At 43.9% G+C, this 25,272-nt stretch overlaps 1 protein-coding gene across 1 annotated transcript; it reads right to left on the bottom strand.

The window, feature by feature from the left end:
- Positions 1 to 506: 506 nt before the first annotated feature.
- LOC119849174 (guanylyl cyclase-activating protein 1-like) lies at positions 507 to 20,661 on the bottom strand. Its single transcript, XM_038385995.2, has 4 exons — positions 20,392 to 20,661; positions 9,672 to 9,821; positions 7,919 to 8,009; positions 507 to 3,427 (listed from the first exon to the last, which is right to left on the bottom strand). The coding sequence occupies exons 1-4, from the start codon at positions 20,587 to 20,589 to the stop codon at positions 3,300 to 3,302; spliced, it is 567 nt and encodes a 188-aa protein (XP_038241923.1). The 5' UTR covers positions 20,590 to 20,661; the 3' UTR covers positions 507 to 3,299.
- Between the last annotated feature and the right edge of the window lie 4,611 nt (positions 20,662 to 25,272).

Below are 25,272 nucleotides of genomic sequence, written 5' to 3'. Positions count from 1 at the left end.
CTCTAACAGCTAATAAATGAGACTACTATAACTTGTGCTGGGTGCAATCCAGCCCTTGGCAGTCCCAGCACAGGAGATTTGAAAAGGTAGCAGAAAGGCACCTTTTCCTCCCCAGTCCCTTCTAGTCTCTGAAACAAGCCCAGCTTTGATGCAGGGCTAAAACTGACACTAGTTCTCTCAACAATAACCACCTTTGTGACCCAAATATTATGGGTGTCTGGAAAATAAGAAAGAATAAGATGTGAAGGCTCAAATAAAATCTATTTTAAAATCAAGTTTTTGCCCCCAAATCACCTTTATTCAAGGCAGAGTTTTGGGCTATTAGAGATCGGGGTGGTGCAGGGGTGCTTCATGGAATGCTGAAAATGAACTGCTCTCTGACTATTCACTCTACTTTAGGAGATGAAATACAAACATAGAACTAGATTTGTCTTCTAAGTGTGGCAATCACCCCTCCCAGCACCTGCTCACAATTCTGCTGATAAAAGGCACTGTCATGAGTGAGCTTGGATTTATAGAATTTTTTATTCTTAACTATACAAAGAAAGCCAAATATTTCCAAAAATAACTTCATATTTACAAATCCTCCCCATTCCTTCAAAACAACAAAACTTCTTAATAAAGGCACATGCCCTGCAGGCTCCATCGGTCACAGGATGGACTGGCCACAGAGACAACAGGCAAACAGTAAAATTCTCCAACAAAAAAAAAAAAAGAACAGGACTAATGAATCTAAACACAGCACCACCTTCCTGCACCTCACTAAAGCCATGTTTTGCCCAGTGCCTTGTTAGTGCAAAGCATTCATTGACTGTGAAGGATGCTGTGAAAAGGGGTGACGTGCAGGGTGTAAGGACATGTCAGCTGACTTAAATAGTGTAAAAATAACTAAATACTTACAGATAGCCAAAATTAATAAGGAGACTGCATTGTACAGGTGTATTTGTGCTTCAGCACATGCCAAGAATATTATATATGCTCATAAGTATGTAGAACTACTCAGTACAAGACACGACAAGCATCTGTAACTATTTAGTGACTTCTCTTGAACATCGGCAGCATATATGGAAAATTCTTTAGTGTCCTATTAAAGCAAAAACTAGATTTTCCCCGTGCAGCAGACACTGGTGTGCATCCCTCCCTATGCACAGCACAGCAGCAGGGGTCACAGATCACTTGGGATTCTCTGGTGCAAGGGCTCAGTGTCACTAGGAATACTCTTGACACTGCATTCTACCCAGAGTTCCACTGGCACCTAGCCAGAAGGACATCTGCAGCATCCCTCTCTTCATAGGAGCCACCTCAGCCCACAAAATGTATATGGAAGCAGTAAATGTCCCTTGCAGAGGAAAACTCATGTACAGCAGAGTTTGACAAAGAAATTGTGCCTTGATCTCACTGGATTAGCAAAATCCAACACAGGGAACCACAATCGTCTTCTTAGGAATTTCATGAGGTGATGAAAGGTGTGCGTCTATAAGTCTCTCTGTCACACTTAGCTGGACTTGAGTTAGGTCGTGGCAGTGGCAGTAATCCCCTTCCACCATATTCAGCCAACAAATCCGCAGCTGGGAACACGCACTCTGGTGCAAGTCGTAATTTATTTGCTGAGCTTTGCCTCTCCCCACCCCACAGCTTTCTGCCAGCAGTACCAGTACCCCACATGAGCAAAGGTGCAGACCAGTTTACAAACAGTGTTGGTTTGAAGTACAGCATTGGCAGCCACAGTATCAGAAACCAGGCTATTTGTTAGCTGCATTGAAAAGAAAACAGAGAATGTGTGACAAAGGGATGGTTTCATGATTCTACTGGCTGTCACTATGCAAAATAGAGAGGCAACAGGCTCTGAGATACCAGAGCATGAGTGCCTGGTTCTCCACTCTGCTACACTAGTGAAAACTCAGTTGATGTCAGTGGAGCAACAGTGTGAATAATCAGACCATGGCTTCAGGTGCAAAGAACATAGAGAGGTGCAAAGACCACAGAGAGGGCTTCATCACTGGGATACTGCTTTTGGCTTTCCAAGTTGGGTGGAGATCCTTCCACCATGCAGTGTGACTGCACTTTGCACTTTAATCAGACAGAAGAGTTCCATGTTTTGGCAAAAGCTGCAAACAACACTAATAATGGTTCCCAGTACAGTTCAGTCCCTGGGAGTCAGCAGGGAACAGGATCCATCACCACTGCCCTTTGGGCAGTGCTCCCCAAATGGTGAATCCCAACCCACTAGTGGGTTATGGGAAGGTTCTAGATAGCTCATGGGGCCCTAAGCAAACATACATTTGTCCTGGCCTGGTGCAGTCTCTCCTATCCCATGGAGTGGGTCCAGCTCCCATACTGGGCGTTGTGACCTGATGCATGGGGTCACAATGCCTCTCACTCAAATTTGGCCTAGTCTCTCCTCTGTCATGACAAAGGGGTGGCTGTGCCAAACCTGAGTGGCACTTTGACCCTGTGCACCAGGTAGCAACACCTGGAGCCAGGAGAAAGGCCCAGTTCTGTGAGATGGGAGCTACTCTTGTGGGGGAGAGTACAGAGCAGCCTCTCCCACGACATCTCCACTATACCAGGCAGGGAGGTAACGGGAGGAGAGTGCATATATGTAAAGGGGGGGGGTCATAAAAAAGATAAAAATGCAGTTGATGAGTCACTTTAGTAAAAAGTTTGGGTAACCACTGCCTTAGCGGTTAATTTGTTTCTTCTAGCTAGTTGGCTTTGTGTGAGCAGGGCCAGTTCAGACAGGCTGCCAAACCTACAGCACATGTGCGCTTCACCCAACCAAGGGACGATGAAGTGCTATCAGGACCATTAATGCACTCACACCAATGCCACGTCAAGTGAAGCATGAGTTGCTTTGTGCTGACAGAGCTCTATGCTAATAAAAGCTGAATCCCTTGGGGCTTTCCAGCCTCACTTTTCTCCAAGCTTTTGCTACAGACTCAAACATATGTTCTGGACACATTACATATGCCCCACCCCATGGGTTTGACACTCTCCACGTTATCGGGCATGTCAGAGCAATCTGGGGCAGATGGAGGGCAGAAAGGTGTGCACTTGGCCCTTTTGGCCCAGAAGGCCAATCAAATAGCATCATAGGGGTCTAAGTTTGCTGAACCAGTGTTGTGTGTATGTGTCTGAGTTGCAGAATGTGTTCAAGCACACACAGACACGCAAAAGAAAACACACACACACAGAACCACATCTCTCTCAACCCACATACATTATCTGTTTTATTCTCACCCCCACCTTCTTTACCTAGTTGCACACCCATCTGTAGTCTCTCTTTCACACACCCCTCTCTAGACACTGTGTCGCCGGTTGTTGATCATGGTCACAATGTGTGACAGGTCCAAGCTCTTCATCATCACCTCCATGAACTCCTCATCTTTCCTGGCTCCTTCCACAAACTCATCCAGTGAAAGCTCACCTGTTTCAGACAGAGACAGATCAGACCAGGCCACTCTCATTTGTGTCTGGGGCAGAGAAAGGTGGGAATAATTGCCCCCTGCACAATCAGTCAGCGCCCCCGGACCCCCCCCCCCCCCGAGTCAGTGTTTGGAAGTACCAAACAGCCTGCCCATTTTGAAGCCACCAGAACTGGCAGTGCTGGTAGGTCTGGAGCCTCCTTTATCTCCATGCAAGTCTGACCTTGGCTCCTGCCTCCTTCCCAAAAAGGAGCTAACTCATAAGGAACTAGTTTCTCTCCAGAGACAGGTCACTTGGGGCTACATTACAGGGCAGTGGGCTATGCAGAAGAAAAGGTCTGTGGGACCAAGGAGGAAGGGCCATGGGGAAACTGCTCTAAACAGTGAGTTGACCTGAGTCTCCCAGGGCTAGCCTGAAGTACTGCTGTGCCCACCTCTGCCACTACTGGCTCCTGCCCTCTCAAGGCTAAGAAGCAACAGAAGCAGGCAGCTTGGAGAGGCTCCATGCAGACAAGGCAGACAGCAGATGCATGGGAGTGGCAAAGATAACATTCAGGAAATAGGCCTCTTTCGGAATTCACAGGGAGACAACTGAATGGGGCTTATGTTGGGGGAACAGGAGAGAGTAAGAGAGGGAAGGCCAGAGGACAGAAAACCTATTTAAGCTAAAGCGACATACGTCCTGTGGCTCTACTGCCTGCCCTGGCCCAGGTGACTTTTTATTATCTCACACTAATTCCCCCAATCCTCATTTAGCTGGGACCCTGGTTTCCATCCCTAATTCCGCTTTCTCTCTTGGAAAATTTCTGGCACCAGTTCTACATCCTCCATAAACACAGAGAGAAAAAATTGATTGGATTTTTGCCAATATCTCCCTCTCCTGTCTCAAAAGGCTGGATTCTGTGCAATGCTGAGTTGTACAATCCTCACTGGAGACAGAGAGATTGCCAGGGGTTGCTGGCTTCTAGGAACACAGGAATTGCAAGATTGGATCAGACTCATGGTCCATCTAGTCCAGTGTCCTTTCTCCGACAATGGCGAACAGCAGATGCTTAGGGGGAAGAGTCAGGAAGCCTCACATTAGGGACCTAGGATTGGAAGGGATCTCCTGGGTCATCAAATCCGTTCCCTGTAATTACAGGAAACCCTGGCATATAATCTTGTTAATAATGTATTTCAAGATCCACCCTGGAGCTAGTTAGTTTGTTTGTACCCACTACTCCTATTGGATGACTGTTTCAGAACCTCATTCCTCTGATAGAAACCTTCTAATTTCCAGACTAAATTTATTAATAATTTATTATTATTTCCAGACTAAATTTATACCCATTTATTCTTGTGCCAACATTGCTTAAACAGGTTTCAGAGTAGCAGCCATGTTAGTCTGTATTTGCAAAAAAGAAAAGGAGTACTTGTGGCAACTTAGAGACTAACAAATTTATTTGAACATAAGCTGTCATGAGCTACAGCTCACTTCATCAGATGCATCCGATGAAGTGAGCTGTAGCTCACGAAAGCTTATGCTCAAATAAATTTGTTAGTCTCTAAGGTGCCACAAGTACTCCTTTTCTTTATTGCTTAAACAGTTCTTCTCCCTCTTTGTTGTTTCTCTCCTGATGTATTTATAAAGACATCCTTTTTTATATCCTTTTTCTGCCTTAATTTTGCTAGGGTGCACAAGCCAAGCTCTTTTAGCCTCCTCACATGAGATGGGTCCAAAGAAGAACTAGATAAATTCATGGAGGATAGGTCCATCAATGGCTATTATCTAGGGATGGTGTCCCTAGCATCTGTTTGCCAGAAGCTAGGAATGGGTGACAAGGAATGGATCACTTGATGATTACCTGTTCTGTTCATTCCCTCTGGGGCACCTGGCATTGGCCACTGTTGGAAGACAGGATACTGGGTTAGATGGACCTTTGGTCTGACCCAGTGTAACTGTTCTTATGTTCTCTATTCCCCAGTCATCCTGGTAGCTCTTCTCTGTACCTGTTCCAATTTGAATTAATCTTTTTTTGAACATGGTGACCAGAAATGTACCCAATATTCCAGATAAGGTGTTCCCAGTACTTCGTAAAATAACATAAATATTTCCCTCTTTCTACTGGAAAAATACTTCGCCTGATACATGTTAGGATTGCATTTGCTTTTTTATAGCCCCATTACATTGGAGCCTCATAGGCATGCTGCAGTTGATTAATACACACAAATTTTTCTCACTCTCTGTCATTTCCAATGTTGACACACATACCCTGCCCCAGCCTACAGCAGAAATTCTTGTTGTTAGTTTCTAAGTGCATGAATTTGCACTTTAGGAAGCTATAGGATAATCTGTCCACAGGAAAGACTCCTCCTAACCCCCAATAGTTAGAGAGTGGCTGAAGCCCTAAAACAGGAAGTTTATAACTCTTCTATAACTCTTTGTTAGTCTTCACTGTTGTAATTATGAATATGAATCATATGATTCATATTCATAATTACAACATAGAATCATATTATCCATTTAACCATCCAATACCTCTTGAAGTGTCTGTTCGAACCTTGGCTTGAGACAGTTCTGCATTTTGCCACTGAACATCAACACTCATCAAAATGTGAAAATCTCTACCACAAGCCTGGGAAAAGAACTAGTAACTGATGCTGCTCTGCTGCCTGTTCAAAAAAATAAAATCTAGTATGACAGAGTGGGATATGGCTATATCAAACTGTAATTACCTTTTGTTTTGTAAACTCCATTTTGCCATTTTGTGTTCTAGTTAAAAAAACAGACTGGCCTGGATAAGGTCTGTCTGTTCCAGACACTGCCACACTCAGGAGGCACATGGGACACCTTGTAGAGGACTATTGATGATGGAGCCATCAACTTTGAAAAACTCTCAGTGACTGCCCAGCTCAAGAGACAATGGTTTTCTTCATGTAGGACTCACATAACAGGTTGGCATTTCCCAGCTGGATACTTGGCAGAACAGGGTCAGACTAGATTCAAGGAGGGGGCTTCTCTGACAGAGTGGTCACCACCTGTCAGAAGTTCAGGCTAGAAGAGGGATGCTACCTAGCCTGAAATGCTGACCAGACCTCAGACTCACAGAAGGGGTGAGATCAGACTAAGTGGGGGTGCGCATAGGACAGGGAGTGCGTCTCAGGACTGTTTGTTATTTTGCACCGATCTGTAACTCTCTAGTGCTTTCCTAAGCATAAATTGATAGCGATTAAGATTCCTTGACTAGGTCTGTGTTCCTTGCTTGCTGGCCACATTGTCCCTGAAAGGGTTAATTAAGAAGCTCAGTGCTCCCACAGCGAGGTGGAACTCTGAGGGAACAGGTCTAAGGCCGCTGGACTGCTGAGCCCCACATCCCAAGGAAGGGTGGAAGATACACATTGTGCACCTGGGAGTGTACTTTAAAGATCAAGAGCTTGGAAAAGTGATTCAGCTTTTCCCCGACATGGTTGATGTAAGTGCACGTGGAATCCAGCAGTTGGCTTTACTCACATCAGACTTGTGGGTCCTTCCAGAGGGGCAATGGGCCATGTACTGACACTTAGTAGCTCAAGACACCTGAACTATCTGGAATAGAGGGGCTGCAGAAAGTGTGGAGCTTACCTACCACAATACTGGGGTATTAGCCTAGACTCCAGCTTCCCAAGACAGATGTCCAAAAGCTGGAACTGGCCCAGATAAGGCAAGGCTGCTGGCAGGTCTGACTTTCACTTCCTAGCTTCATCAGTTCTCTTCCCCTCTCCTCTTCCAATGTACAAACCTTTTCTCTACCCTTGATTGTTTTATGATTTTTTGTTGCCCCATATTAGAGCCTGTCATTCTCACAGGCTTCCCATTCATTTGTGTCCAGCTGAAAAAGTTGCCCATGAACTCTCTGCTCCACCCCCTCTGATCCCAAACCCTTCATACCTCATGATGATCTCCCCCACCTTCAGTATCCCCCCAAAACCTCCCCACTCAGGTAATTATAGGTCTTTCAGTCTGACTGCAATCCTAGACAAGATAATGGAGCAGCAGATATGGGACTTGATTAATGAAGACTGAAAGGAGGATAATATAATCAATGCCAATCAACAGAGCATTCAGAAAGGGAAGTGTAATGCCCACAGACCCCGGTCATTGTCGGGCGGGATCAAACCGGGAACCTCTGGAGCTTAGTACATTAGCCTCTACTGCATGAGCTAAAAGCCAACTGGCTGTTAGCTCAGGCTGTAGAGCAGAATCATCTTCTCTCTGTAAGTGATCTTGTTGCCACTAGGTAGGACAGAACACCACACCCAGGAGGTGTGTGGGTTACAGAAGCATTAAATGAGGGGAGCAATGCTTCAGGAAAGGACATAGATGGAGGGGTGTGAGAGATCTTATCAAAGACAAGAGAGCATAAAGTTAGCAAGGAGGCTATTGGAGGAGACCAGGCCCCAGTGGATTGCTGGCAAGATGAAGTGTGAGGGGCCGACGGATGAGCTGAGTCAGAGGGCAGAGACAGGAATCTCACCATCGCCATTGACATCGATCTTATTGAAGACTCGGTTGGTGAACTCCTCCGCACTAGTTTCATGGTCACAGCCATTAATAGCACGAATAGCCTGGAAGAAAAGAGGAGGAACTAAGCAGCTGGCCCAGGATTAATCTGTTGCCGTGGGACCATGGGTGGGATTGATCAATCACACACCTCATAGTGCAGGGTCAGAATATAAAACACTCACAAATGGCCTCAATATGAGCAAAGGTGTCTCCCCACTCCCACCCACTGTTTCCATGGGAAAAGCCTGGAGAAACCACCGAGCCTCACAGCATGCTCTGAAGGGCATGAAATCCAGACTCTGGTGGATGGAATGGGCAACTAATAATCATTGAGCATGCCCTTCAACAGCCTCCACTCATGCAAGATAGTGGAGTATTAGCCCAAGCAGCTAGTAACAACTGTCCATGAATCAGACAATGACAGAGGCAGAAAGGCAGGACCCATATTACTTAGGCCTTTAGGTTAAAATTCACCCCTTGAACTTTTCCTAGAAATCAGTTTGTACCAAGGAAAAGTCATAGAGCACTGGTGGGGTCACATGCTCTCCAGAGGTAACACTGCTGGATAAACAGACCACCGTATTCAGAACTAGTTGCAGTTATTCATTTAATTTAAGGTGCAGCCTCACAGAGTGCTTTATAGAAATCCAAACACGAGACAACAAAGGTAAACCCAAAGGACACGCACCCAAAAGAAAAAGGTTGCAAACCTTGTGTCAAGTGAAAATAACAAAAAGCACTCCTAGAAACATAGAAGCTACCAGGTTGGCTCTGAGCAGGTTCCATACAACTCAAGATGCTATGTCAGACAACGGCCAGCATGCTGATTCTAAGGATTTTAATTTTATCATTTTGAGTAGAGAGACTTTTTAGCAACCTTCTTCAGTCTTTTTAAAATGTCTTTTGCTAAAGTTGAATGTCACCTTGTTGTGTTTTTGGTACCCTTTCTCCCCCAAGAATGTTGCATTAAATTATGCTGTGGTCACTCTTACTTAGTGACCTAGCTACGGTTATATTTTAAACCTGCTACTTAGAACTAAGTCAATACTTAGCCAACTGACTTCCTAGCTGAACTCAGATGTCCCCCAAGAACTCCCAAAGGGAAGGGTGAGCTACAGTGGGGGCAGTGCATTCAGGATGTTTGTTGTTTTCTATGGTCCTGTACTTCCTGTGTATTTCTCACGCTATTAAAGACAGAGCAATGGTGTTTTGGAAACCTGTGCAAAGAAAGTCTGCATGTGATATGTGCTATGCTGACCATATGCCCCTTGAAGAGGTAAAATAAACCAGGGTCCCAGAATACCTACAACTTCTGGAGTTCAGGGAGAGAGTGAGTTGAACTAAGAAGAAGTCTGGAGGCATCAGCCTTGGTAAGAGAGGCTAGGCAGTTGGGCCACAAGGTCTCTATCCTCAGTAGGGAGTGCTTGACAGAGAAGCTGCATCCCGAAAGTGTGTCTAGAATCCTAAGGCTGGAGCAGTGCCTAGACTCAGTTCAGACTTCGGCGGCTTAAACACGAGATCCAGTAGCTGGATCACCTCACAGGAGTCTGGTGAGTGGCCAAAAGAGTATGCTCTGCTGGATCTGTGACAGGGAATGATGCCAGAATTGAGAGTCTCTCTGGACTCCCTGCTGGTCCACCAGTGCTGGTGAGATTCAGTGTGGGCATCCCACTGATTTACAGAGTAATGAGGGCCAAAGTGTACACAACCCCCTGTGTTATCACCTTAATGATGTTGAGCAGTTCATGTCGGTCAATGCAGCCATTGCCATCCACATCATAGAGCTTGAAGTACCAACGTAATTTCTGTTCCATCTTTCCCCGGAGAACTAGGCTGAGTGCAGCCACATACTCCATGAAATCAATATACCCGTCCTGTGGGAAAAAGAAAGGGAACATGAGAGTTAGGGTTCACAGACATAGGTGCTGAGAGAGTGCTGCCTCTATAGCTAATATCTCTGCAAGGTCAAGTCTGGGAAAGGTGTAGCTAAGTGCCTGGGCACAAGAAGCTTGGCCTTAGCAGAAAATGGCTGGCTTTAGTCCAAGTTGGGAAGAGGAAACAGGCAGCAGCCTGGCTCTGCTCAGGATGCATGCGATAGTTATGGGTCAACTTCAGATTTTTCTACAAAATGGTTCTGGAACACTTGAGAAAACAGGCTCCATGTAATTATTATCTCTTACATGTTTATAATAGCCCCCTGTGCTCAGCACTTTCCAGATGTGAAGCCCTCACTCCACATGTACATGATCATGTCCTTCTCCCCACAAGCCATGACTGATTAGGGGGCAGGAGAGCCAGCCCCAGAACACTGGTTGGCTAGAGGACTGGAATGACATCTCACCCCTGACTTCCTGCTGTCAGCCCATCTCGCATTATAGGAGAGGAATGCCAGTTCAGAGCAGGAGCTCAGTCATTCCCAAGTGATTGTGTCCATGCCAATCAGCTGGCACAGAGGCTGAACTACAGACAGGAGCCTCAGGGCTTAGGCAAGAGCACACATTACTATTGCTGGGAGGAGGAAGAGACCCAAATGTGTCTTGAACTTGGGGTTAGGGTATCAGCCTAAGGAGAAGGCTGGGGCATATTTACAGGAAAGATGGGAGGATGGTCCATATGCAGCAGAGGAGACTTGACCGTCATGGCATCCATGAATATGGACACCAGATGATGCGTCACCACTCCAAGCTCACACTGACAGTGGCAGAAGTAACCCTATTTTGGGATTAAGAAACTTTGGCCAGGGGCTGATAGGACTCCTAATCTGATTAGAGAGCATTCCTCTGTATATTTAGGCACAGGGGACTTTGTCCATTGTACTATTGCTGAGGTTTGGGGAGGCATGTGTGACTTTCTCCTCCTAGGGGCCCCTGAATGGTCCTTTGTACTAACTGAGGTCTGGCTCTATCTAGCTAAAAGTGTTAGTTTATAGCTGAGTGCAGCAGTTATTTCTGGGGTTAATTTCTGCCTCAAAGAAGACAGAGACAGAGGTCAGGGGAACAAATAGGGATTCACCTATGCTGAGATCAGAGAATGGATCTGGATGCCATGCATTCTAATGTACTAAGGGACTTCACAGATTTTAGGGCCAGAAGGGACCACTATGATCAAGTCTGACCTCCTACATAATGCAGGCCTTAGTTGTTACCAATTGATTCTTGCATCAAGTCCATAACATCTGGTTGCAATGCAGCAGTGGTTCTCAACCAGGGGTATGTGTACCCCTGGGGGTACTTAGAGATCTTTCAGGGGGTACATCAACTCATCTAGATATTTGCCTAGTTTTACAATTGGCTACATAAAAAGCACTAGCGAACTCAGTACAAACTAAAATTTCATACAGACCATGACTTGTTTATTCTGCTCTATATACTATATAATGAAATGTAAGTACAATATTTATATTCCAATTGATTAATTTTATTATATGGTAAAAATGAGAAAATAATCAATTTTTCAGTAACAGCATGCTGTGACACTTTCGTATTTTTATGCCTAATTTTGTAAGCAAGTAATTTTTAAGTGAGGTGAAACTTGGGGATACTTGGGACAAATCAAACTCCTGAAAGGGGTACAGTAGTCTGGAAAGAGTTGAGAACCACTGCAATAGAGCATAACTTTTAGAAATATATCTAATCTGGTTATAAATGATAGAGAATCCAGCACATCCCTATACAAATTGTTCAGCAAGCTAATTGACCCCATCGCAGATATTATTGGCCTGCCCCTGCTGGCCACCCATGATACTGCTGTGTGGGAACCCAAGCCACTAGGTCCCTAGGGGTGTTTTAAGCATCCGGAGCCTAAACAGAGTCCAGCCATTGCCCCTCCACCTTGGGGTCCTTAGGTACAGTCTCAGAGTGCAGACCCTCTGTTTTGCACTCCCTCCTGAGAGCTGGAAACTATTATGATTTTGGTGATCTGTTTCTACAGCTTATGAAGTCTGGTTAATATTATGGAATTGCTCTTATGAAAACTACTGTATGACAAATGCCTCTCTGTATGTGTATTCATTATTCCATTCTATTCAGAGTCTTATATGGCATTCCTCACCATAATATCTGTGCACATTCCAGTTGCGTATTAAGCAATGTTTATTCTCTCATCCTCTTCCCACAGGAAGCAGCATGTGCAGTGGAAAGTCTTGTTTTGGTGGTGTACGGATTATTTGTTTAATGTAAATATACCTATTGCTACATGTTTATGTTAGAGAGGGCAAGGTCAAAAAAGTGCCTGGTATTAAATAAGGATATTGACATAATATAATAGACATCACAGAAACTTGTATAATAATAATAATCAATGGGACGTGGTTGTACCAGGGTACATAATACTGTATATAGGAATGACAGACTAGGGTTCACTGCGGGAGTAGCACTATATGGGGGAGTGGCACTAAAGCTCTATTTGTTTAGTTTATCAAAATGAAAGTTGAGAGGTGACTTGATTACTGTGTATAAGTACCCTCACTGAGAGAAAATACCAGGTACTATAAGGATCATTAATGTAATGGAAAAAGAAAAGGAGTACTTGTGGCACCTTAGAGACTAACAAATTTATTAGAGCATAAGCTTTCGTGAGCTACAGCTCACTTCATCGGATGCAATGTAATGGAGAAAGTCATAACAAGACCAATGCCTGGAAGCTGATGACAGATAAATTCAAATTAGAAATAAGGCACACATTTTTTAACAGTGAGGGTGAGTAAACACTAGAATAAACTACCAAGGGAAGTGGTGAGTTCTCAGTCTTTTGATGTTTTAAAATCAAGACTGGATGCCTTTCTGGATGATCATAGAATCATAGAATATCAGGGTTGGAAGGGACCCCAGAAGGTCATCTAGTCCAACCCCCTGCTCAAAGCAGGACCAAGTCCCAGTTAAATCATCCCAGCCAGGGCTTTGTCAAGCCTGACCTTAAAAACCTCTAAGGAAGGAGATTCTACCACCTCCCTAGGTAATGCATTCCAGTGTTTCACCACCCTCTTAGTGAAAAAGCTTTTTCCTAATATCCAATCTAAACCTCCCCCATTGCAACTTGAGACCATTACTCCTCGTTCTGTCATCTGCTACCATTGAGAACAGTCTAGAGCCATCCTCTTTGAAACCCCCTTTCAGGTAGTTGAAAGCAGCTATCAAATCCCCCCTCATTCTTCTCTTCTGCAGACTAAACAATCCCAGCTCCCTCAGCCTCTCCTCATAAGTCATGTGCTCTAGACCCCTAATCATTTTCGTTGCCCTTCGTTGTACTCTTTCCAATTTATCCACATCCTTCCTGTAGTGTGGGGCCCAAAACTGGACACAGTACTCCAGATGAGGCCTCACCAGTGTCGAATAGAGGGGAACGATCACGTCCCTCGATCTGCTCGCTATGCCCCTACTTATACATCCCAAAATGCCATTGGCCTTCTTGGCAACAAGGGCACACTGCTGACTCATATCCAGCTTCTCGTCCACTGTCACCCCTAGGTCCTTTTCCGCGGAACTGCTGCCGAGCCATTCGGTCCCTAGTCTGTAGCGGTGCATTGGATTCTTCCATCCTAAGTGCAGGACCCTGCACTTATCCTTATTGAACCTCATTAGATTTCTTTTGGCCCAATCCTCCAATTTGTCTAGGTCCTTCTGTATCCTATCCCTCCCCTCCAGCGTATCTACCACTCCTCCCAGTTTAGTATCATCCGCAAATTTGCTGAGAGTGCAATCCACACCATCTTCCAGATCATTTATGAAGATATTGAACAAAACGGGCCCCAGGACCGACCCCTGGGGCACTCCACTTGACACCGGCTGCCAACTAGACATGGAGCCATTGATCACTACCCGTTGAGCCCGACAATCTAGCCAGCTTTCTACCCACCTTATAGTGCATTCATCCAGCCCATACTTCCTTAACTTGCTGACAAGAATGCTGTGGGAGACCGTGTCAAAAGCTTTGCTAAAGTCAAGAAACAATACATCCACTGCTTTCCCTTCATCCACAGAACCAGTAATCTCATCATAAAAGGCGATTAGATTAGTCAGGCATGACCTTCCCTTGGTGAATCCATGCTGACTGTTCCTGATCACTTTCCTCTCCTCTAAGTGCTTCAGGATTGATTCTTTGAGGACCTGCTCCATGATTTTTCCAGGGACTGAGGTGAGGCTGACCGGCCTGTAGTTCCCAGGATCCTCCTTCTTCCCTTTTTTAAAGATGGGCACTACATTAGCCTTTTTCCAGTCATCCGGGACTTCCCCCGTTCGCCACGAGTTTTCAAAGATAATGGCCAAGGGCTCTGCAATCACAGCCGCCAATTCCTTCAGCACTCTCGGATGCAATTCGTCCGGCCCCATGGACTTGTGCACGTCCAGCTTTTCTAAATAGTCCCTAACCACCTCTATCTCTACAGAGGGCTGGCCATCTCTTCCCCATTTTGTGTTGCCCAGCACAGCAGTCTGGGAGCTGACCTTGTTAGTGAAAACAGAGGCAAAAAAAGCATTGAGTACATTAGCTTTTTCCACATCCTCTGTCACTAGCTTGCCTCCCTCATTCAGTAAGGGGCCCACACTTTCCTTGGCTTTCTTCTTGTTGCCAACATACCTGAAGAAACCCTTCTTGTTACTCTTGACATCTCTTGCTAGCTGCAGCTCCAGGTGCGATTTGGCCCTCCTGATATCTTTCCTACATGCCCGAGCAATATTTTTATACTCTTCCCTGGTCATATGTCCAACCTTCCACTTCTTGTAAGCTTCTTTTTTATGTTTAAGATCCGCTAGGATTTCACCATTAAGCCAAGCTGGTCGCCTGCCATATTTACTATTCTTTCGACTCATCGGGATGGTTTGTCCCTGTAACCTCAACAGGGATTCCTTGAAATACAGCCAGCTCTCCTGGACTCCCTTCCCTTTCATGTTAGTCCCCCAGGGGATCCTGGCCATCTGTTCCCTGAGGGAGTCAAAGTCTGCTTTCCTGAAGTCCAGGGTCCGTATCCTGCTGCTTACCTTTCTTCCCTGCGTCAGGATCCTGAACTCAACCAACTCATGGTCACTGCCTCCCAGATTCCCATCCACTTTTGCTTCCCCCACTAATTCTACCCGGTTTGTGAGCAGCAGGTCAAGAAAAGCGCTCCCCCTAGTTGGCTCCCCTAGCACTTGCACCAGGAAATTGTCCCCTACGCTTTCCAAAAACTTCCTGGATTGTCTATGCACCGCTGTATTGCTCTCCCAGCAGATATCAGGAAAATTAAAGTCACCCATGAGAATCAGGGCATGCGATCTAGTAGCTTCCGTGAGTTGCCGGAAGAAAGCCTCATCCACCTCATCCCCCTGGTCCGGTGGTCTATAGCAGACTCCCACCATGACATCACTCTTGTTGCACACACTTCTAAACTTAATCCAGAGACACTCAGGTTTTTCCACAGTTTCATACCGGAGCTCTGAGCAGTCATACTGCTCCCTTACATACAGTGCTACTCCCCCACCTTTTCTGCCCTGCCTGTCCTTCCTGAACAGTTTATAACCATCCATGACTGTACTCCAGTCATGTGAGTTATCCCACCAAGTCTCTGTTATTCCAATCACGTCATAATTCCTTGACATTGATGATGATCCCATGATTTAATCCAGAGTAGATTGATCACTTTGATTTGAAAAATCAAGCAAGAAACCTTGATTTCAATAATCAATTATAATCTTGTTTGCATTTGTACTATCAGTTATTTATCTAAAGAAAGGTTCGTTCTCATGGGTTGTTAAGTATTAAAATATGTGGATTTGTAACTGACTATAGCATTTACTCTAAATTTGGCACTTTTTGCTCACCAGGCTCTCTCTCTCTCTCTCTCTCTCACACACACACACACACTTTTACTTAAGCAATTATATAGCTAAATATTTATTCAGATTCTTTATTTTTACTTTTTAATGTTAGAAAAAGGTGAATGAAATCTCTTAATTAGATTAATAATTTTTTTTACTGATTGTTTGTGCCAAATTGCATTTGGATGGAAAATTAGAATTCAATTAAAAATGCACAAAAGCAGCATTTTAAAATTACGATTAGTAGTTAAATAAAACTACCTTAAGTTTTCAGAGTAGCAGCTGTGTTAGTCTGTATCCGCAAAAAGAAAAGGAGTATTTGTGGCACCTTAGAGACTAACAACTTTATTTGAGCATAAGCTTTCGTGAGGTACAGCTCACTTCATTGGATACATGCAGTGGAAAATACAGTGGGGAGATTTATATACACAGAGAACATGAAACAATGTGTGTTACCATACACACTGTAACAAGAGTGATCAGGTAAGGTGAGCTAACACCCATTGTTTCATGTTCTCTGTGTACATAAATCTCCCCATGTATTTTCCACTGCATGCATCCAATGAAGTGAGCCGTACCTCACGAAAGCTTATGCTCAAATAAATTTGTTAGTCTCTAAAGTGCCACAAGTACTCCTTTTCTTTTTAAATGGTTGTATAAATGTTTTGCATTTAAATCAAATTCATTTATTAAACAAAGGAAGTATTATCTATAGCTAATGAATTGAACAGATTGTTTCTGGTCACAATGTCCTTCAAGATTTTAGAATTATTAGATCTCATCCTCTCACACCTCATTTTCATTCATGGATTGAAAGAAGCTTTCCTGCTTTTTCAATTCCCCATCAGTTTCTCAAATTTCAGTTGAATGACTATTTTCTTCAACTAGTGAAATGAACAAAACATTCTCTCTGCACCTTCAGAAAAGGTTACTGTTGTCAAAAGCTGGTTTAGCAGTCAAACAACTCTGGTTCCACGCGCTTAGCCAGTGACTTCCTTAAGTTTAGTAGTCTGAATTTCTTTAAAGCTTCAGCAGCTATCATATACTGCTTGACATTTGTTAATTTAATTTAAATTAGTTTATTATATTAAGGCCTAAAGTTACTACAGATTGTCATAGTTTCAAATAGGTTTGTTTTTAAAAATGAAAACTTTAATTTAAATTAAAAAATCTGATTTAAATAAAAAAATACTTTAATTTTTTTTAAAATAGACTTTTATCCACCCTGCTTTGACTAAACACCAGTCATGCTTTAGTTATACTCAAGTTATTGGGCTCAATACAGGGGTAAGTGGGTGAAATCAAATGGCCAGTGATATACAAGAAGTCAGTCTAAATGATCTAATTGTCCCTTTTGGCCTTAAACTCTTTGAATCTTTGAGTCTCTCAAGAAGAGTTTACCCACAGGTGGTGTGAGAAAGGGGATTTCTGCCTCAGGTTGGGCCAGGAGGGATCTCCACTAACAGCCTGCAGAGTGACCCATTGCCTCTCTGCTCTAGACAGGCAGCCCTCTATTGAAGCATTAAATAGACTGTGCCAAATATGAGACAAAATACAAGACACCTAGAGCCAATCTGAGGATCAATGCACTATTCTGTGCTGGTCCCAGAAAAGGCATCCAAGCACAATGGGGACTCATACCCCTTTAAATGAGCATGTCATACTGCTAAATACATCACTGCTATTTTACTCCACCGCCCCCAGGTTACTGGCTCCTGTTACCAGCAGCTGGATAATACTCAGAAATATTACACTAAGTTCCGGTGGCCACTGTTTTGTGCTATTAAAGAAATGCCATATTTGAATCTCTCATCCCTAAAGACATAGGGATAATAGGAGGTAAAAGGCAGTTGTAGCTTGAATAGCAGGAACGAACTATTGAACAGCATCTACTGGGTTTTGGAATGGTCTTTCAAGGGAAGAAGTAGAAGCTCCATCACTTGGGATATTTACAATTAGGCTGGGGAAAGCAGAGCACAGAGTGTAGGGAACAATCCTGAAGTAGCCTGAGCTGTGGGCATGGGAGGAATGGACTAGATGGGACCTAACAGAGAAGTCCTAGACATGGAAAGAGATAAACAGTGAGGTATAGAAATTAATTAGCTTTTCCTGACCTGTTTGCTCTAAGGAGAGTTCTCAGAGTCTTAAGCTGTTCAGGAAAAATGGCTCTTAGGTCCCCCAGGATAATTTTGGTATTAGGTGAGACACTTATGTAATTCAGCTCCTCATACTAGGGATTGATTTGTTTCCACTGTTAACCCTTCTGCTTTTTTCTCTCTCATGTCTATAATACCAGTCAAATATTCCTGCACCCACAGCAAGCACTGCCTGCACACAGCACTTGGCCTTGCACAGTGTGCAGTGTCCAAGACCAATGCATGGATGCATTAGAAAGCTTGGATGACCTAGGCTCAGGTTCAAAGATGTTTGCAAGAGGGACCTGAAAATGTTCAACACTGACACTACAAGCTGAGAAGTTGCAGCTAGCAACAGGCTACATTGGACGGCTGTGCTGCATCAGGAAGTCAAAGAAAGTAAAGAGAGGTGGTTGTAAGAGGAAAGCAAAGAGGCATTCCTACTGGCCTCAAGCATGAGGCTTCATCATAGGCTCTGTGCTTTATGCCTGCATTATCTGTGGCAAGACTGTCACTTGAGAATTTGCCTTTTTAGCCACTCGCAATGTTGCAGAACAACAAATGGTAACTCAACAACTTCGGTGCTTACACCATCATCTTTCAAGATAGATGGTTGCCATTCACTACAAAGCTACACAGAGTCTTAGTCCTATGCTCTGTAATAACCCTAAACAAGAGCTCAACACATTAGGCTTCCTTCATACTTATTAAGGGAGATGTGTTATACATCCTGTGTGCGATGGGAGGTCACCTATACTGACCTGCCAAACTTCAGCTTCACACTCATTGCTCTTGGGTTGTTATGGCTTTATTTAACTACTCCAACTTCAAATCTAGTCATTTTATTAAAAAATGAGTGAAGGTGCCCTTTTAAATAATTAATATTTACTGCACAACCTGGTGCCTAAACACTATAGTGCCAGGCAGTGGAAATATATATAATATTCTTTTATCATTAATAATAACCTACTGAACATCCCCATTCTTCACTACTTCTCACAGTCCCAAAATACCTCAAGAAAGTGACTCTGGAAAGCAAAGGGCTTTGTCTGAGCTGTCTTAACATTTTTGGGTGGGCCTGCAAAACAATTTCCTGTTTACCATGGTCACCACTCTAGACACAGGACTGACCTCTGGATTTTAGGAAGGTACAGTGATTCTTTGGGATATAAGATATTTATGTAGAACCCTCAGGCCTGTACTGCTGTACATGAGTGTAGCTGCTCATCTCTCTCAGCTTTAGAGCTTGATTTACATCCATTTACGTTTTCAAGGCTGTTGTCACAAGGAAGGGAGCTAGAGACATACTGTTTTCCTAAATAAAAGCAGACAGCTATCTTTACATCTCCAGACCCACTGAATCAATGGCTCATGACTTGGATGTACTGGGCCCCAAGGCAGCTCTGGTGCTTTTCAGTTTCTAAGTTCTCCACTGTAAACTGATTGTACTTCCCAAAAATGCTGTAAAAGCAAAAAGACAGAGGATGCCAAAGCATCTCTATAAAGAGATGACAACTAGGGAAGCACTTGGACCTGGTAACTCCCGCAAGACCTTCTGATTCCCCTTCCCCCAGTGCTTTTCTTTCCCTCTACCAACTTGACTGCAGTCATCTATCCATTTCACATCTGCCAATGATTAGTTCCCTCCTTGACCTACAGATACATGCTCCTCTCTAGCTTGCCACCTCAGTAAGATAGTCAGGAGCTTGCAGGAGAGAGGTAGCTACATGGGATGCATCAGCCTTGGAATCAGAGTTTTCAGGCAGCAGGGAGGAGTCCTCCCTGCTTCCTAGATGCTCCAGACCCCATTTCTCTATCCTGTGTTGAAAGCCCTAAGCTGGAACCCCTACGTATCCATAAGACAGTCATTTCAATTGCAAACAGTCTGGAAACTGCCCCATTGTGTAAAGTTTACAAATAAATCTATTTTAGTATTCCATATTCTCAAGTGATATCTGATACTGGGCAAACTACAGGACTGTAATAAAAAGGCTGAAAAGAGCCTGGTTAAACCTGCATCCACTTCCTACAATGCTCTATTAGTGAAGCAAGAGAAATACGCTGCAGCTTATGGCAAGCACCTGAGAAGAGGGCTCACTATGCAGATGACCAAACTCAGGAAAGACAGACAATGAAGTGCCATAGCAGAAGATGGTACCTCTCTTACCTAAGAATCATCCAAGAATACAAAAAAAGGAATGTAAAATGCATAATTTTGCATTCCTACATACTACAAATACACAGGATCCCTGAAATATACTAACCCTGCCAGAGCAATGAACAATAATGTGACAATCAGGCTCCTCTCTCTTTTTCAATATTCTAAACTCCATCTCTCTCCCTAAGGCACATTTCTTAATTTAGATGTTTAAGTTTGGTGCCCCTGCTAAAAAGCATTTTGCCGACCAAGATTTGGAAGTAAAATTGGAGATGCAATCATGACTGCACTAACTGTGATACTTTGGTTTCTTTGTGAGCTGTACAAGGCTGTCTAAGTTTCCCATTCGGTAAGAACCTACCTTGTTCATATCAAAAGTGCGGAACATCTGTTCGATGTACTCACTGGCCTCTGGATCCAGCCCCCGAAGCCCAAAGAACTGTTTAAATTCATGCTCAGTCAGCTGTCCTGATGGACACTCGGTCATAAACTTTTTGTACCAATGGTGGATCTCAACAGCTTGCAGATCATCTACTGTGGAACTATCACTGTTCCCCATTTGTGTGGTGGGATGCTAAGAGCCCTCTGGAATCACCTCTTCCTCTTACAGTTCCCAAAGCAATCTCTGCCTGCTGCCTTCCACCTTCACTCTCAACATCAGCTCATGTAAGTGAGGGATATACCCTCCCAGAAGCCAATTACAGTTGTTAATCTGCTCTTATGCTGACTTAGAAACCTTAAAGCCTCAATAATATAAAGTCTCCTGGAAATGGAAAGAAGTTGAAGGATAATCTAGCAAAGCACTGCTATTTCAGGAAGCAAATCAGAAGGGGTGACAGATAATCAGATACTGGCAGGAGGAACTGCCTTAGTATTGCCCTTGTTTTCCATGCATTGGTCTAATTTCACATGAAGATGTTATTCCACCTTTCTGGCCAAAAAAGGCTGAAGGTTGGTGTTTGCAGTAAAAAAAAAAAATGAAGAATTAGAATTGTGATCTGCTCCTCTCTGTGCCTTCATAGTGACTGAGTCAAAATCTTCAATAACTTTGTATAAAACACATATGGGGAGATTTTGATATCACAAAAACTGTCCTATACATGGCAGAGAAGACTCATAGGCACAAAGGGCAATAACCTTCTCTACCCTAGGGATTCCATTACAGCCTCTCTTCGCACACCCAGTTTCCCTTCCGCACAAACAGGTCTCTCTTTAGAGTCCCCTTTCACACAATACATTATTTCGACAGTGTCCCTCACAAAGGACCAGAACACTTTTTAATTAAACTAAGAACCATCTCTTCAATTTTGACATGAAATATGGAACAGTGGCCACCAGTTCTGCAAGCAAAGTGCCAATTCTAAATGTACAAGGTGTTATAAATATAAAGGGAAGGGTAAATACCTTTAAAATCCCTCCTGGACAGAGGAAAAATCCTTTCATCTGTAAAGGGTTAAGAAGCTAGGATAACCTCGCTGGCACCTGACCACAGTGACCAATAAGGAGACAAGATACTTTCAAAGCTGGAGGGGGGAGAAACAAAAGGTCTGGGTCTGTCTGGGTGATGCTTTTGCCGGGGACAGAACAGGAATGGAGTCTTAGAACTTAGTAAGTAATCTAGCTAGATATGCGTAGGTTATAATTTCTTTAAATGGCTGAGAAAATAAGCTGTGCTGAATAGAATGGATATTCCTGTTTTTGTGTCTTTTTGTAACTTAAGGTTTTGCCTAGAGGGACTCTCTATGTTTTGAATCTAATTACCCTGTAAGGTATTTACCATCCTGATTTTACAGAGGGGATTCTTGCTAATTTTTCATCTATTAAAATTCTTCTTTTAAGAAACTGAATGCTTTTTCATTGTTCTTAAGATCCAAGGGTTTGGGTCTGTGGTCACCTATGCACATTGGTGAGGTTTTTTACCAAACCTTCCCAGGAAGGGGGGTGCAAGGTTTTGGTGAGGATTTTGGGGGAAAGACGTTTCCAAACGGCTCTTTCCTAATAAAAAACCCAGTTAAACGTTTGGTGGTGGCAGCGAAAGTCCAAGGGCAAAAGGTAAAATAGTTTGTATATTGGGGAAGTTTTAACCTAAGCTGGTAAAAGTAAGCTTAGGAGGTTTTCATGCAGGTCCCCACATCTGTACCCTAGAGTTCAGAGTGGGGAAGGAACAAGGCTACCTAAATATTCACTGTACATGGCTCTCATCATACTAACAAAACAAGGGGAGGGTGCTAAAGAAGCAAATGTGGTAAAAACTAACTCATTGTGTCATGAACAAATTGAATCAATGTGATAAAGAATATGAACGGAAGTTTTTCCAGTTGTTTATATACCAATTCTGGGACTCTGGGAAACAAGATGAATTGGAAATTCTCATTGATGAGAATTTTTTTTAAATAATTGGCATTATTGAAACCTGTTGGGACAGTTTACATGATTGGAATGTTAATAATCACTGTCTACAATCTGTTTAGGAAGGATAGAGTGGGTAAATGAGGTAAGGAGCTGACTACAAGACATCATTACCTCTCAGAGTTATTGATAACTCAAACCTCAGTGATGGAGTCTACATCACTGACCATTTTAAAGTCAAGATTGGATGTTTTTCTAAAAGATCTGCTTTAGGAATTCTGGGGAAGTTCTATGGCTGGTGCTATACAGAAGGTCAGACTAGATGTTCACAGTGGTGCCTTCTAGCTTTAGAAGCTATAAACCACAGGATCTTGAATACATATGGGTCAATATGCTAACTAACAAAGCCCAGGAGTGGTACTGGAGAGAGAGAGTGAGTGAGTGTGTGTGTGTGTGTATGACAGAGAGAGAGACACACACAGACAGATCACCAAATCAAACTGGAGAACATGATGAGTTACTCCTCAAGCACCTGTCTGTGATGTGTGAAAAGAATGTTGCTATGGAGGATATCAATTTGGGAAACATGTTGGAAGTTTGATGCAGCCAATAATAAAATACCATTAGAGTTTCTAGATTATAAAATTTTGTAACACAAAGAGATACTCAGCATGAGAACTCTGTTTTAGACTTAAATGATGAGTTAATCATTTCATTTGAATTTGGTGGTTGCCTAAGGACCAGTGATCATGACTTGATTACATTCAGTATGAGCAAACAGAGGACTGCCCCAACCAGTTGGCCCCAAGCCTTGGTGATTCAAGAGTGTTAATTTGCCAAAAGGAAAATTATAAAACTGACTGTGAGGAAAAATTTAGACAAAAGAATTTGAATGAAAATTGGGATTTAAGAGTTTACTAAATAGTGTGACAAAGCTCTGTCCTTGCCTCTATGGATCCCGCGTTTCCTGGCGGATTTTGCTAGTGTCAGAGGCTCACTGTGACTGTCCACGTAACCCTTCTTTCTCTAGAGACAAGGGTCACAGTCTACTGAGCCATTTTCATCATAAGCCAGCGAGGGAGGTGAGGAGAAGTTATCCTTCCTTGCACAGTCTCTGTTGTCTCCCAGACTCAGTGATTAATCAGGGGGCAAAGAGGGGGGGGAGTCCAGGCCCACCCTCTACTCCGGGCTCCAGCCTAGGGACCCTAATAGTATCAGCTATGGTAGCTGACCTTTTAAAAACATGACACGTACAATTCCCTGGGCTATTTCCCCCACAGCAGCCCTCACTTCACTCTTACCTCAGGGCCTCCTTCCTTGTGCCTGATATGGTATGTATTACTCAGCCTCTCCAACCGCACAACTTCTTCCCATAGCTCCGGACATGCACTCCCAGCTGACTAACTGGGAGGCTTTTAACTAGTTTCAGCCAGCCCCTGATTGGCTTCAGTTGTCCCAATCAACATAGCCTTCTCCCTGCCTTCTGGAAAGTTCTTAATTGGCCCCAGGTGTCTTAATTGACCTGGAGCAGCTTCCATTTCACTTAAACTGGTACCAGGGATTTGTTTAGCCTGGAGCCAATATATCTATCTCCCACTACTCTTCCATAGCCATCTGGCCTTGCCCCATCACATATCCCGCCCCCTGCTCAACACCATAGAGTTGGGCAACTTGGGACGCCAGGCAGTATGCTCATGATAGACCATCAGCGTTGCTATGGTGGCGTCCAGCCCTGTGCCGTATGCAGAACTGGAATGGTTGGAAAGATAAGAACCACCTGGTGACCCTTGCATTCTTTTCCTTATTCAGCTGCATCCACTGGAGGGGTGCATGGTCGGTCACAAGAGTAAATTGCCGGCCTAAAAGGTAATAACGCAGTGTCTCCATATCCCATTTGACAGCAAGGCATTCTCTCTCGACTACTGCATATTTCTGTTCTTTTGGGAGAAGCTTTCTGCTTAGGTAGAGGATTGGGTGTTCCTCTTCTCCCACCATTTGTGACGGAACTGCTCCCAACCCCACCTCGGAAGCATCTGTTTGTAAAACAATTTCCCTGTTAAAGTCTGGGGCTATGAATACGGGGTCATTACAGAGGGCCGTCCGAAGGTCTGTAAATGCCCCCTCTGCTGCGTCGGTGTACTTTACCATGTCTGGACCTCGGGCCTTCACCAGGTCTGTTAGGGGACTTGCCATAGTGGCGAAGTGGGGAATAAACTGTCGGTAGTAGCCTAGCACGCCTAAGAACACATGAACCTGCTTCTTTCGGGTCGGCTGCAGCCAGTTTTGAATTGCCTCTAGCTTATTCGTTTGGGACTTCACTATGCCCCTTCTCACAATATATCCCAGGTACCTAGCCTCTGCTAGCCCTATGGTGCATTTAGTGGGATTAGCAGTGAGGCTAGCCCGCCTTAAGGTGCGCAGTACTGCCTCAACTTTCTCCAAGTGGGTTCCCCAGTCTGGCGTATGGATGATGACATCATCTAGGTATGCAGCTGCATAACTAGTATGGGGGTGCAGCAGCTTATCCATGAGGCGTTGGAATGTGGCTGGGGCCCCATGTAGCCCGAAAGGGAGGACAGTGTACTGGAATAGCTCATCCGGGGTGGAGAATGCTGTCTTTTCTTTAGCTTCTTTGGTCAGAGGAATCTGCCAGTACCCCTTTGTCAGATCCAGTGTAGACAAGAATCGGGCACTACCCAGTCGGTCAACCAGTTCGCCGATGTGTGGTATGGGGTATGCATCAAACTGGGATATTTCATTCAGTCGGCAAAAGTCATTACAGAATCTCATGGTACCGTCAGGTTTAGGCACTAGAACAATTGGACTGGACCACTGACTGTAAGATTCTTCAATAACCCCTAATTCTAACATTTTATTTACTTCGGCCTTGATT

Source organism: Dermochelys coriacea, chromosome 1 (genome assembly GCF_009764565.3).
Source record: "Dermochelys coriacea isolate rDerCor1 chromosome 1, rDerCor1.pri.v4, whole genome shotgun sequence".
NCBI classification, from domain to species: domain Eukaryota; kingdom Metazoa; phylum Chordata; order Testudines; family Dermochelyidae; genus Dermochelys; species Dermochelys coriacea.
The sequence above is the reverse complement of the archived record's forward strand: the minus strand, read 5'-3'. Positions and strand labels throughout refer to the sequence as shown.